Consider the following 14,279-nt stretch of genomic DNA (forward strand, 5'->3'; position numbering starts at 1 on the left):
CCTTCTTGTTTTGTGTTCTCCATATGTACACGAGGAGAGAGTGTGAGAGAGAGAGAGAGAGAGAGAGAGAGAGAGAGAGAGAGAGAGAGAGAGAGAGAGAGAGAGAGACAGAGAGAGAGAGAGAGAGAGAGACAGACAGACAGACAGACAGACAGACAGACAAACAGATATAGGGGGTGGGGAACAGACAAAAAGTCAGGCCGAAAGGGACACAAACAGAGATAGTGCATTCCTGTGTGTGTGTGCGCGCGTGCGCGCGTGAGTGTGTGTGTGTGTGTATGTGTATGCGTGCGTATGTATGTGTGTGTGTGCGTGTGTGTGTTTGTGTGTGTGCGTGTGAGCGTGCGAGTGTGTGTGGCTGTGTGTGTGTGTGTGTGTGTGTGTGTGTATGTGAGCGACATATTGACTGAATCTATTTATCATTATTCACGCGAATTGTTCTTATCATGCACTTTTCCCCTGGGCGTTTTAAGCTTCTTTTCAAAATTCAAGAGCAGAATGTGGAAAATATCTCACTATTCGATACACACTTGAAGTGTTGAAATCGTGTCATGCCAGTGTCTTACAATTAACAAAGTAACAAGAGGCGAAGCCTTCAAGGCTCACGTAAGAAATAGACAAACAGCCTTCTTCTTCTTCTTCTTCTTCTTCTGCGTTCATGGGCTGAAACTCCCACGTACACTCGTGTTTTTGCACGAGTGGAATTTTACGTGTTTGACCGTTTTTACCCCGCCATTTAGGCAACCATACGCCGCTTTCGGAGGAAGCATGCTGGGTATTTTCGTGTTTCTATAACTCACCGAACTCTGACATGGATTACAGGATCTTTTCCGTGCGCACTTGGTCTTGTGCCTGCGTGTACACACGAAGGGGGATAAGCCACCAAGCAGGTCTGCACATAAGTTGACCTGGGAGATCGGAAAAATCTCCAGACTTAACCCACCAGGCGGCCGCAGCCGGGGATTCGAACCCTCGACCTTCGGATTAAGAGGCCGACGTCTTACCATCCCGCCACAGCGCCCGTCCTATGCAGACTAAGAAGCAGTATCTATTCCCCACCCCCGTGTCACCGTCGTGGCACGTAAAAGACCTCGGTCATTCCGCCCTAAGTGCAGGTGGCTGATTACACCTAAACAGGCACACACCTGGGTAGCGCGACTCGTGTTGGTGCTAGCTTTCCACTGGGAGGAAGCGACCAGAACTGTCTTGTCAGCATTAGGATAATAAAGTGAATGAATTAAAATGAAACAAAAATTAAAAAAAATAGTAACGGGAATATCCGGCTTTGCCGGGATGAAAGCGTTGTGGACAGTGACCTTCTAAAAATAGTAACGGAATATGGATTGACGCCACACGAAGGAAGGAAGATAAACGCAAAACACTGGAGAAGATAAGGAAGACTTACTGGGAATGGATCTGGGAAGATGAACAGAAAAACCAAAATCGGTTCAGCGCTGCGCGCTGAGAGCACGTGTTGAAAATTCTCATCGTCCAGGTTGTGTCCGGGGTCTACCTGAATATGCCCACCAAATTTGAAGCAGATCCATCGAGAACGTTGGCCGTGCATCGCGAACACACACACACACACACACACACACACACACACACACACACACACACACACACACACACACACACACACACACACACACACACACACACACACACACACACAGACAGACAGACACAAGTCGTATATATAGATAGATAGATAGGCGAGCGTCTACGTACAGAGGGCAATGTGTCAAGTAATGGTCAGCTGTTTCATGCAGGTAGCCGCAGGCGCACTGCGGATTTTCCTTAAAGTGGCGTTTGCACAGGTCAGAATTCAAGTTACTCATGTTTAGGTGCATTCTGCAGCGATGAATCTCTTCCAGTCTTCCACAGTAGTAATAGGCAGGTACGTTATAATCAGGAATAGTTAGATAATGTTTGAATTCGCTAATTGAGTTAGTTGTTTTGATGTTGTCTGGCAAGTTGTTCCAAAGGACAGTGGTAGATGGTATAAAAGATTGACGGTATAATTCAGTTTTGCAAGTGGTAACTCTTCTTTCTGATGGTCTTCTTCGATGATAGGGGTTAACATCAGAAGCTAAAGGTGGCAAAAGTTGTGATAAGTAATGAGGACATTTGCCAAATACCATCTTGTAATATAAAATTAGTTTGTGTCTGCTCCGTCTTTCTTTTATGTTACAAAATCCGCTTTCTTTAAACAGCTTTTCGTGGCTGGTGCCGCGTACACCACCGATTATAGTCCGAATGGCTTCTAAATGTAATTTTTCCAGTGCAGTTGACCAGTACTCGGTGCAGTTGTCCCATAGGATGTCTGCATAGTCAAAATGTGGAAGAACGAAGGATTTGTACATAGTTTCCAGACTTTTACGATTTAATCTGTATTTATAATATCTTAAACAATTAATTAAGAGGGTGACCTTTTTAACGATGCTTCTCACTTGGAAGTCCCATTTACAATTATTCTGCAAAATTACGCCAAGATGTTTATGTTGGTTCACGTATTCCAAAACAATATTATTAAAAATAATTGGTTCGTTTGGTATATTATCACGTTTTATGTCTAACAATTCCGTTTTTGCTTCGTTGAAATTAACTTTCCACTGTTTTGCCCAGGTACTAATTTTATTTAGGTCTGCGTTCAAAGTCTGCGCTCGTCTAATTGGATCTTCTAAGGACATGGACATGCTCGTGTCATCAGCAAACAACTTTATAACAGTCGTTGCAACTTAGAATTTTCAATAACTAACCTTTCTTGTTACATTTAGTCAAGTTTTAGTCGTTTTACCGGGTTGTTGGTTGTTGTTATAACTTCCCTTTTTTGTTTCACAGGGTTGTTGGTTGGTTGTTGTTATAACTTCCCTTCTTCGTTTTACAGGGTTGTTGGTTGTTGTTATAACTTCCCTTCCTTGTTTTACAGGGTTGTTGGATGTTGTTATAACTTCCCTTCTTCGTTTTACAGGGTTGTTGGTTGGTTGTTGTTATAACTTCCCTTCTTTGTTTTACAGGGTTGCTGGATGTTGTTATAACTTCCCTTTTTCGTTTTACAGGGTTGTTGGTTGGTCGTTTTAACTTTCCTTCTTTGTTTTACAGGGTTTTTGGTTGGTTGTTGTTATAACTTCCCTTCCTTTACAGGGTTGTTGGTTGTTGTTATAACTTCCCTTCTTCATTTTACAGGGTTGTTGGTTGGTTGTTGTTATAACTTCCCTTCCTCGTTTTACAGGGTTTTTGGTTGGTTGTTGTTTTAACTTCCCTTCTTCGTTTTACAGGGTTGTTGGTTGGTTGTTGTTATAACTTCCCTTCTTCGTTTTGCAGGGTTGTTGGTTGTTGTTATAACTTCCCTTCTTTGTTTTACAGGGTTGTTGGTTGGTTGTTGTTATAACTTCCCTTCTTTGTTTTACAGGGTTGTTGGTTGGTTGTTGTTATAACTTCCCTTCTTTGTTTTACAGGGTTGCTGGATGTTGTTATAACTTCCCTTTTTCGTTTTACAGGGTTGTTGGTTGGTCGTTTTAACTTTCCTTCTTTGTTTTACAGGGTTTTTGGTTGGTTGTTGTTATAACTTCCCTTCCTTTACAGGGTTGTTGGTTGTTGTTATAACTTCCCTTCTTCATTTTACAGGGTTGTTGGTTGGTTGTTGTTATAACTTCCCTTCCTCGTTTTACAGGGTTTTTGGTTGGTTGTTGTTTTAACTTCCCTTCTTCGTTTTACAGGGTTGTTGGTTGGTTGTTGTTATAACTTCCCTTCTTCGTTTTGCAGGGTTGTTGGTTGTTGTTATAACTTCCCTTCTTCGTTTTACAGGGTTGTTGGTTGGTTGTTGTTATAACTTCCCTTCTTCGTTTTGCAGGGTAGTTGGTTGTTTGTTGTTATAACTTCCCTTCTTCGTTTTACAGGGTTTTTGGTTGGTTGTTGTTATAACTTCCCTTCTTCGTTTTACAGGGTTTTTGGTTGGTTGTTGTTATAACTTCCCTTCTTCGTTTTACAGGGTTTTTGGTTGGTTGTTGTTATAACTTCCCTTCTTCGTTTTACAGGGTTTTTGGTTGGTTGTTGTTATAACTTCCCTTCTTCGTTTTACAGGGTTGTTGGTTGGTTGTTGTTATAACTTCCCTTCTTTGTTTTACAGGGTTGTTGGTTGTTGTTATAACTTCCCTTCTTCGTTTTACAGTGTTGTTGGTTGGTTGTTGTTATAACTTCCCTTCTTCGTTTTACAGGGTTGTTGGTTGTTGTTATAACTTCCCTTCTTCGTTTTACAGGGTTGTTGGTTGGTTGTTGTTATAACTTCCCTTCTTTGTTTTACAGGGTTGTTGGTTGGTTGTTGTTATTGTTTTACAGGGTTGTTGGTTGTTGTTATAACTTCCCTTCTTCGTTTTGCAAGGTTATTGGTTGGTTGTTGTTATAACTTCCCTTCTTCGTTTTGCAGGGTTGTTGGTTGTTGTTATAACTTCCCTTCTTCGTTTCACAGGGTTGTTGGTTTGTTGTTGTTATAACTTCCCTTCTTCGTTTTGCAGGGTTGTTGGTTGTTGTTATAACTTCCCTTCTTTGTTTTACAGGGTTGTTGGTTGTTGTTATAACTTCCCTTCTTTGTTTTACAGGGTTGTTGGTTGTTGTTATAACTTCCCTTCTTTGTTTTACAGGGTTGTTGGTTGGTAGTTGTTATAACTTCCCTTCTTCGTTTTGCAGGGTTGTTGGTTGTTGTTATAACTTCCCTTCTTTGTTTTACAGGGTTGTTGGTTGTTGTTATAACTTCCCTTCTTTGTTTTACAGGGTTGTTGGTTGTTGTTATAACTTCCCTTCTTTGTTTTACAGGGTTGTTGGTTGGTTGTTGTTATAACTTCCCTTCTTCGTTCTACAGGGTTGTTGGTTGTTGTTATAACTTCCCTTCTTTGTTTTACAGGGTTGTTGGTTGTTGTTATAACTTCCCTTCTTTGTTTTACAGGGTTGTTGATTGTTGTTATAACTTCCCTTCCTTGTTTTACAGGGTTGTTGGTTGGTTGTTGTTATAACTTCCCTTCTTTGTTTTACAGGGTTGTTGGTTGTTGTTATAACTTCCCTTGTTCGTTTTACAGGGTTGTTGGTTGTTGTTATAACTTCCCTTCCTTGTTTTACAGGGTTGTTGGTTGTTGTTATAACTTCCCTTCTTCGTTTTACAGGGTTGTTGGTTGTTGTTATAACTTCCCTTCTTCGTTTTGCAGGGTTGTTGGCTGGTTGTTGTTATAACTTCCCTTCCTCGTTTTGCAGACTTGTTGGTTGGTTGTTGTTATAACTTCCCTTCTTCGTTTTACAGGGTTGTTGGTTGGTTGTTGTTATAACTTCCCTTCTTCGTTTTGCAGGGTTGTTGGCTGGTTGTTGTTATAACTTCTCTTCTTCGTTTTACAGGGTTTTTGGTTGGTTGTTGTTTTAACTTCCCTTCTTCGTTTTACAGGGTTGTTCGTTGGTTGTTGTTATAACTTCCCTTCCTCGTTTTACAGGGTTGTTGGTTGGTTGTTGTTATAACTTCCCTTCCTCGTTTTACAGGGTTGTTAGTTGGTTGTTGTTATAACTTCCCTTCTTCGTTTTGCAGGGTTGTTGGTTGTTGTTATAACTTCCCTTCTTCGTTTTACAGGGTTGTTGGATGTTGTTATAACTTCCCTTCTTCGTTTCACAGGGTTGTTGGTTGGTTGTTGTTATCAATTCCGTTCTTTGTTTTGCAGGGTTGTTGGCTCATGTTATAACTTCCCTTCTTCGTTTCACAGGGTTGTTGGTTGGTTAATGTTATAACTTCCCTTCTTCGTTTTGCAGGGTTGTTAGCTGGTTGTTGTTATCAATTCCGTTCTTCGTTTTACAGGGTTGTTGGATGTTGTTATAACTTCCCTTCTTCGTTTTACAGGGTTGTTGGTTGGTTGTTGTTATAACTTCCCTTCTTCGTTTTACAGGGTTGTTGGTTTGTCGTTTTAACTTCCCTTCTTTGTTTTACAGGGTTGTTGGTTGTTTTCATAACTTCCCTTTTTCGTTTTGCAGGGTTGTTGGTTGGTTGTTGTTATAACTTCCCTTCTTCGTTTTGCAGGGTTGTTGGCTGGTTGTTGTTATAACTTCCCTTCCTCGTTTTACAGGGTTGTTGGTTGGTTGTTGTTATAACTTCCCTTCTTCGTTTTACAGGGTTGTTGGTTGGTTGTTGTTATAACTTCCCTTCTTCGTTTTGCAGGGTTGTTGGCTGGTTGTTGTTATAACTTCCCTTCTTCCTTTTACAGGGTTGTTGGTTGGTTGTTGTTATAACTTCCCTTCTTCGTTTTGCAGGGTTGTTGGCTGGTTGTTGGTATAACTTCTCTTCTTCGTTTTACAGGGTTTTTGGTTGGTTGTTGTTTTAACTTCCCTTCTTCGTTTTACAGGGTTGTTAGTTGGTTGTTGTTATAACTTCCCTTCCTCGTTTTACAGGGTTGTTGGTTGGTTGTTGTTATAACTTCCCTTCTTCGTTTTACAGGGTTGTTAGTTGGTTGTTGTTATAACTTCCCTTCTTCGTTTTGCAGGGTTGTTGGTTGTTGTTATAACTTCCCTTCTTCGTTTTACAGGGTTGTTAGTTGGTTGTTGTTATAACTTCCCTTCTTCGTTTTGCAGGGTTGTTGGTTGTTGTTATAACTTCCCTTCTTCGTTTTACAGGGTTGTTGGCTGGTTGTTGTTATAACTTCTCTTCTTCGTTTTACAGGGTTTTTGGTTGGTTGTTGTTTTAACTTCCCTTCTTCGTTTTACAGGGTTGTTAGTTGGTTGTTGTTATAACTTCCCTTCCTCGTTTTACAGGGTTGTTGGTTGGTTGTTGTTATAACTTCCCTTCTTCGTTTTACAGGGTTGTTAGTTGGTTGTTGTTATAACTTCCCTTCTTCGTTTTGCAGGGTTGTTGGTTGTTGTTATAACTTCCCTTCTTCGTTTTGCAGGGTTGTTGGTTGTTGTTATAACTTCCCTTCTTCGTTTTACAGGGTTGTTGGATGTTGTTATAACTTCCCTTCTTCGTTTCACAGGGTTGTTGGTTGGTTGTTGTTATCAATTCCGTTCTTTGTTTTGCAGGGTTGTTGGCTGTTGTTATAACTTCCCTTCTTCGTTTCACAGGGTTGTTGGTTGGTTGTTGTTATAACTTCCCTTCTTTGTTTTACAGGGTTGTTGGTTGTTGTTATAACTTCCCTTCTTCGTTTTACAGGGTTGTTGGATGTTGTTATAACTTCCCTTCTTTGTTTTACAGGGTTGTTGGTTGGTTGTTGTTATAACTTCCCTTCTTTGTTTTACAGGGTTGTTGGTTGGTTGTTTTAACTTCCCTTCTTCGTTTTACAGGGTTGTTGGTTGTTGTTATAACTTCCCTTCTTCGTTTTACAGGGTTGTTGGTTGTTGTTATAACTTCCCTTCTTCGTTTTGCAGGGTTGTTGGTTGGTTGTTGTTATTACTTCCCTTCTTCGTTTTACAGGGTTGTTGGTTGTTGTTATTGCTTCCCTTCTTCGTTTTACAGGGTTGTTGGTTGGTTGTTGTTTTAACTTCCCTTCTTCGTTTTACAGGGTTGTTGGTTGTTGTTATAACTTCCCTTCCTTGTTTTACAGGGTTGTTGGTTGTTGTTATTACTTCCCTTCTTCGTTTTAAAGGGTTGTTGGTTGGTTGGTGTTATAACTTCCCTTCTTCGTTTTACAGGGTTGTTGGTTGTTGTTATAACTTCCCTTCTTTGTTTTGCAGGGTTGTTGGTTGGTTGTTGTTATAACTTCCCTTCTTTGTTTTACAGGGTTGTTGGTTGTTGTTATAACTTCCCTTCTTCGTTTTACAGGGTTGTTGGTTGGTTGTTGTTATAACTTCCCTTCTTCGTTTTACAGGGTTGTTGGCTGGTTGTTGTTATAACTTCCCTTCTTCGTTTTACAGGGTTGTTGGTTCGTTGTTGTTATAACTTCCCTTCTTCGTTTTACAGGGTTGTTGGTTGTTGTTATAACTTCTCTTCTTCGTTTTACAGGGTTGTTGGTTCTTGTTATAACTTCCCTTCTTCGTTTTACAGGGTTGTTGGGTGGTTGTTGTTATAACTTCCCTTCTTCGTTTTACAGGGTTGTTGGTTGTTGTTATAACTTCCCTTCTTCGTTTTACAGGGTTGTTGGTCGGTTGTTGTTATAACTTCCCTTCTTCGTTTTACAGGGTTGTTGGTTGTTGTTATTACTTCCCTTCTTCGTTTTACAGGGTTGTTGGTTGGTTGTTGTTATAACTTCCCTTCTTCGTTTTACAGGGTTGTTGGTTGTTGTTATAACTTCCCTTCTTCGTTTTACAGGGTTTTTGGTTGGTTGTTGTTATAACTTCTCTTCTTTGTTTTACAGGGTTGCTGGTTGTTGTTATAACTTCCCTTCTTCGTTTTACAGGGTTGTTGGTTGGTCGTTTTAACTTCCCTTCTTCGTTTTGCAGGGTTGTTGGCTGGTTGTTGTTATAACTTCCCTTCCTTGTTTTACAGGGTTGTTGGTTCTTGTTATAACTTCCCTTCTTCGTTTTACAGGGTTGTTGGTTGGTTGTTGTTATAACTTCCCTTCTTCGTTTTACAGGGTTGTTGGTTGTTGTTATAACTTCCCTTCTTCGTTTTGCAGGGTTGTTGGTTGGTTGTTGTTATAACTTCCCTTCTTCGTTTTACAGGGTTGTTTGTTGTTGTTATAACTTCCCTTCCTCGTTTTACAGGGTTGTTGGTTGGTTGTTGTTATAACTTCCCTTCTTCGTTTTACAGGGTTGTTTGTTGTTGTTATAACTTCCCTTCCTCGTTTTACAGGGTTGTTGGTTGGTTGTTGTTGTTATAACTTCCCTTCTTCGTTTTACAGGGTTGTTGGTTGTTGTTATAACTTCCCTTCTTTGTTTTACAGTGTTGTTGGTTGGTTGTTGTTATAACTTCCCTTCTTCGTTTTACAGTGTTGTTGGTTGGTTGTTGTTATAACTTCCCTTTTTCGTTTTACAGGGTTGTTGGTTGGTTGTTGTTATAACTTCCCTTCTTCGTTTTACAGGGTTGTTGGTTGTTGTTATAACTTCCCTTCTTCGTTTTACAGGGTTGTTGGTTGTTGTTATAACTTCCTTTCTTCGTTTTACAGGGTTGTTGGTTGTTGTTATAACTTCCCTTCTTCGTTTTACAGGGTTGTTGGTTGTTGTTATAACTTCCCTTCTTCGTTTTACAGGGTTGTTGGTTGTTGTTATAACTTCCCTTCTTCGTTTTACAGTGTTGTTGGTTGGTTGTTGTTATAACTTCCCTTCTTCGTTTTACAGGGTTGTTGGTTGTTGTTATAACTTCCCTTCTTCGTTTTACAGGGTTGTTGGTTGGTTGTTGTTATAACTTCCCTTCTTCGTTTTACAGGGTTGTTGGTTGGTTGTTGTTTTAACTTCCCTTCTTCGTTTTACAGTGTTGTTGGTTGGTTGTTGTTATAACTTCCCTTCTTCGTTTTACAGGGTTGTTGGTTGGTTGTTGTTTTAACTTCCCTTCTTCGTTTTACAGGGTTGTTGGTTGGTTGTTGTTTTAACTTCCCTTCTTTGTTTTACAGTGTTGTTGGTTGGTTGTTGTTATAACTTCCCTTCCTTGTTTTGCAGGGTTGTTGGTTGGTCGTTTTAACTTCCCTTCTTTGTTTTACAGGGTTGTTGGATGGTTGTTGTTATAACTTCCCTTCTTCGTTTTACAGGGTTGTTGGTTGGTTGTTGTTATAACTTCCCTTCTTCGTTTTACAGTGTTGTTGGTTGGTTGTTGTTATAACTTCCCTTCCTCGTTTTGCAGGGTTGTTGGTTGGTCGTTGTTTTAACTTCCCTTCTTCGTTTTACAGGGTTGTTGGCTGGTTGTTGTTATAACTTCCCTTCTTCGTTTTACAGGGTTGTTGGTTGTTGTTATTACTTCCCTTCTTCGTTTTACAGGGTTGTTTGTTGTTGTTATAACTTCCCTTCTTCGTTTTACAGGGTTGTTTGTTGTTGTTATAACTTCCCTTCTTCGTTTTACAGGGTTGTTGGTTGTTGTTATAACTTCCCTTCTTCGTTTTACGGGGTTGTTGGTTGGTTGTTGTTTTAACTTCCCTTCTTCGTTTTGCAGGGTTGTTGGTTGTTGTTATAACTTCCCTTCTTCGTTTTACAGGGTTGTTGGTTGGTTGTTGTTATAACTTCCCTTCTTCGTTTTACAGGGTTGTTGGTTGTTGTTATAACTTCCCTTCTTCGTTTTACAGGGTTGTTGGTTGTTGTTATAACTTCCCTTCTTCGTTTTACAGGGTTGTTGGTTGTTGTTATAACTTCCCTTCTTTGTTTTACAGGGTTGTTGGTTGGTTGTTGTTATAACTTCCCTTCTTCGTTTTACAGGGTTGTTGGTTGTTGTTATAACTTCCTTTCTTCGTTTTGCAGGGTTGTTGGTTGGTTGTTGTTATAACTTCCCTTCTTCGTTTTACAGGGTTGTTGGTTGGTCGTTTTAACTTCCCTTCTTTGTTTTACAGGGTTGTTGGTTGGTTGTTGTTATAACTTCCCTTCCTTGTTTTACAGGGTTGTTGGTTGTTGTTATAACTTCCCTTCTTCGTTTTGCAGGGTTTTTGGTTAGTTGTTATTTTAACTTCCCTTCTTCGTTTTACAGGGTTGTTGGTTGTTGTTATAACTTCCCTTCTTCGTTTTACAGGGTTGTTGGTTGTTGTTATAACTTCCCTTCCTCGTTTTGCAGGGTTGTTGGTTGGTTGTTGTTATAACTTCCCTTCTTCGTTTTACAGGGTTGTTGGTTGGTTGTTGTTATAACTTCCCTTCTTCGTTTTACAGGGTTGTTGGTTGGTCGTTTTAACTTCCCTTCTTTGTTTTACAGGGTTGTTGGTTGGTTGTTGTTATAACTTCCCTTCCTTGTTTTGCAGGGTTGTTGGTTGTTATAACTTCCCTTCTTCGTTTTGCAGGGTTTTTGGTTAGTTGTTGTTTTAACTTCCCTTCCTCGTTTTGCAGGGTTGTTGGTTGGTCGTTTTAACTTCCCTTCCTCGTTTTACAGGGTTTTTGGTTAGTTGTTGTTATAACTTCCCTTCCTTGTTTTACAGGGTTGTTGGTTGGTTGTTGTTATAACTTCCCTTCTTCGTTTTACAGGGTTGTTTGTTGGTTGTTGTTATAACTTCCCTTTAATATTTTTCAGGGCTTTTTGTGGCTGTGTGTGTGGCTGGCCTTGTGTTCGCCATGTATCTGCATCAGCACACATCCGTCCCCCACTTCTTCACGTCGCCGTCATCGTTATCTTTGGAAAGATATCAGGTGTTTCCGTTGTCCGCAAAGCCCTCTGTCTCCTCTTATTCACGATCACCCCTACCCGTATCCTCGCCATTGACGGAGCGCTCATCACCGTCAACTTCCGAAAGATCTCTGGTGTCTCAATCGTCCTCAAAGCCCGCTGTCTCCTCTTATTCACGATCACCCTTACCCACCTCCTCATCATTGACGGAGCATTCATCACAAGCAGCACACTTCACAAGAGTGCTCTGCGTTCACTTCCGTGGTCTGCTTGGCAACGAACTTTTCGAGTACGCCAGCACCTTAGGCTTGGCCTTGACCCTCAAGAGAACACCAGTGTTCTTAGGAAGTCACAAATTACGCTTCGCACTGAAGACATTCACCGACACATCAGACAGTTCCTCCAAGTTTGAACACCGCTGCAAGAACTCTACCAGAGCCCACGAAGAATCCTGCTGCAAGTTTCAAGAAAGGTTCACCCGCTTGAATTCGAGCCAGGATTTCACCGTTGGAATATACCTCCAGTCGTACAGATACTTCCAACACCACGAAGCAGAGGTCCGCAAAGCCTTGACCTTCACCGACGAGGTTCGCAACGAGTCTGAATGCGTGGTCCGGGAACTCCGACAGAAGTACAACGCCTCCACTCTGATAGGCGTGCATGTGCGTCGTGGAGACATGGCACACGAGCCCATAAAAAAACTGGGCTTCCCCCAGGTGTCCCCAGACTTCCTCAACAGATCCATGGCGTTCTTCCGCAGCCGCTACCCTGACTGTGTCTTCGTGGTGGGCGGCGACAGCCTGCAGTGGTGCAAGGACAACGTTCCTAGCGGTCACCTCGTGCACTACTTGACAGGTCATTCCCCGGCCGTGGACATGAGTGTCCTGTCTTCCATGGACCACACTGTGCTCACTTTCGGGACTTTTTCTTGGTGGATAGGGTTTTTAAACGCTGGCACCACTGTCTTCATGAAGGATTTCATTGTCAACGGAACAGTCCTCGCTAGACAGTTTAATCCGGGCGGTAGGGACTATGTGTACCCGGGCTGGATACCTGTATGACTTCATTTAGTGTGGAGATCACATGAATATAATTAACACACACATAATTCACACACACACACACACACACCACACACACACACACACACACACCCACCCACACACACATACACACACACACACACACACACACACACACACACACACACACAAACACGTGTCTACTTTAACATTGTTAACTATTTGCTGTGTATTCCTGTCGATACTTTGTGAATATTTTAAAATTGTCATTGACATTTTGCACTGGTGTTCTATCTGGACGTTGGATCTGCGTTGCTAAAACACTGTCTTGTCCCCAGTTCATCTGCTGTACACACCATGAACTCGTCCAAGGTTGTTGTTTAACCTACTTGAGAGCATGCTTTTCACTCGCATACGACTCGACTCCTTTCCATAACAAGTTGATGTGGGTGCATATTTGTGCATGTAGCTGAGCGAGAGAGAGAGAGAGAGAGAGAGAGAGAGAGAGAGAGAGAGAGAGAGAGAGAGAGAGAGAGAGAGAGAGAGAGAGAGAGAGAGAGAGAGAGAGAGAGAGAGAGTGAAACCTGAAACTAAAAACAAGAAAGGTAAGTTGTTGGAACGTTGTTATTGAATTACGTTACAATCACAGATATTTTGACCCAGCGGTCTTTTAAGTGAACAGACAAGCAGACAAACAAATATTCACACAAAACTTATCTTGATAGAATCAATTTTCGCCCACTCGCCAGGAAGCGGAGCGATTGAATGAATTATTCACACAAATTTATCTTAGATTGAATGAATTATTCACACAAAACTTATCTTGATAGAATCAATTTTCGCCCACTCGCCAGGAAGCGGAGCGATTGTATGAATGGCGAGTGGACGAAAACTGATTCTATCAAGATCTGTTCACTTAAAAGACCGCTGGGTCGACATATTTGTGACTGTAGTGTAATTGTGTCAATAGCAACATTCCAACAACTTACCTTTTTTTTTATTCTGAATTTTGGAACGTTGGCAGTCTCTTTGTTTTTGGATTTTAAACTGAAACTGAAACTGAACTTTATTACCAAAGGACAGAGGTTTTAGGCAAAGCCTAATCTTACAATCTTGGGGTGTAGGGGGCTCTGGATAGGGGTAGCACATTTGGTATCTGGCTTGCTGCACTCCTAGAGAGGACGGGCATCATTGGTCCTCATCCATCCTCCAATCACTCACGTGCTGGCTCCTAGCGCCACACCCCGGGACCTCGCCTCAGCAGGCGTGCCAAACCGCGTGAAAGCTTACAAAATTTCACCAGCGTCTTAAGTTCATCTGGGAGACGCTTAGCTTAGTTATCTCGGTTCTGAAAGCTTACAACATTTCAATGGCGTCTTAAGTTCATCTGGGAGAAGTTTAGCTTAGTTATCTCGGTACTGAAAGCTTACAACATTGCAATGGCGTCTTAAGTTCATCTGGGAGAAGTTTAGCTTAGTTATCTCGGTACTGAAAACTTACAACATTTCAATGGCGTCTTAAGTTCATCTGGGAGAAGTTTAGCTTAGTTATCTCGGTACTGAAAGCTTACAACATTTCAATGGCGTCTTAAGTTCATCTGAGAAAAATTTAGCTTATTTATCTCGGTACTGAAAGTTTACAACATTTCAATGGCGTTTTAAGTTCATCTGGGAGAAGTTTAGCTTAGTTATCTCGGTACTAAAAGCTTACAACATTTCAATGGCGTCTTCAATTCATCCGGGGACGTTGTGATCACAATTAACGAAAATAGGTTAATCAGGTTCTACGATTAAAATTTGTGAAATCTATTCCATCTTATTCGTTACAGATTCTTGATTTCAAAAACATATAGATATAATATGTTTCTATCAAAAACAAGTTCAGAAAGTTAAAACGAAATGCGCGCTTTCCTGCTTAGCTCAATACATTACTGTGCTATACTGGCTTGTCATTTCACATCGAGGTGCACGTGAAAAGTGAGCGATTTCCTTGCCGCGGGGGTTGACGGAGCTGTATTGTCTTGGTTAAAAAAATGCAGTGCGTTCAATTTCATTCTGTGAGCTCGT

General features: G+C 41.1%; 1 protein-coding gene across 1 annotated transcript; it reads left to right on the forward strand.

The window, feature by feature from the left end:
- Positions 1-11,105: 11,105 nt before the first annotated feature.
- LOC138950083 (galactoside alpha-(1,2)-fucosyltransferase 2-like) lies at positions 11,106-12,657 on the forward strand. Its single transcript, XM_070321857.1, has one exon. It carries the CDS (start codon positions 11,140-11,142, stop codon positions 12,250-12,252), a length of 1,113 nt encoding a protein of 370 aa, XP_070177958.1. The 5' UTR covers positions 11,106-11,139; the 3' UTR covers positions 12,253-12,657.
- The last annotated feature ends 1,622 nt before the right edge of the window (positions 12,658-14,279 follow it).

This window comes from Littorina saxatilis, linkage group LG16, assembly GCF_037325665.1.
Source record: "Littorina saxatilis isolate snail1 linkage group LG16, US_GU_Lsax_2.0, whole genome shotgun sequence".
Lineage (NCBI taxonomy): Eukaryota > Metazoa > Mollusca > Gastropoda > Littorinimorpha > Littorinidae > Littorina > Littorina saxatilis.

Excerpts from the sequence above, each read along its gene's own strand:
- LOC138950083 (XM_070321857.1), top strand. The coding sequence starts at position 11,140 with ATGTATCTGCATCAGCACACATCCGTCCCCCACTTCTTCACGTCGCCG.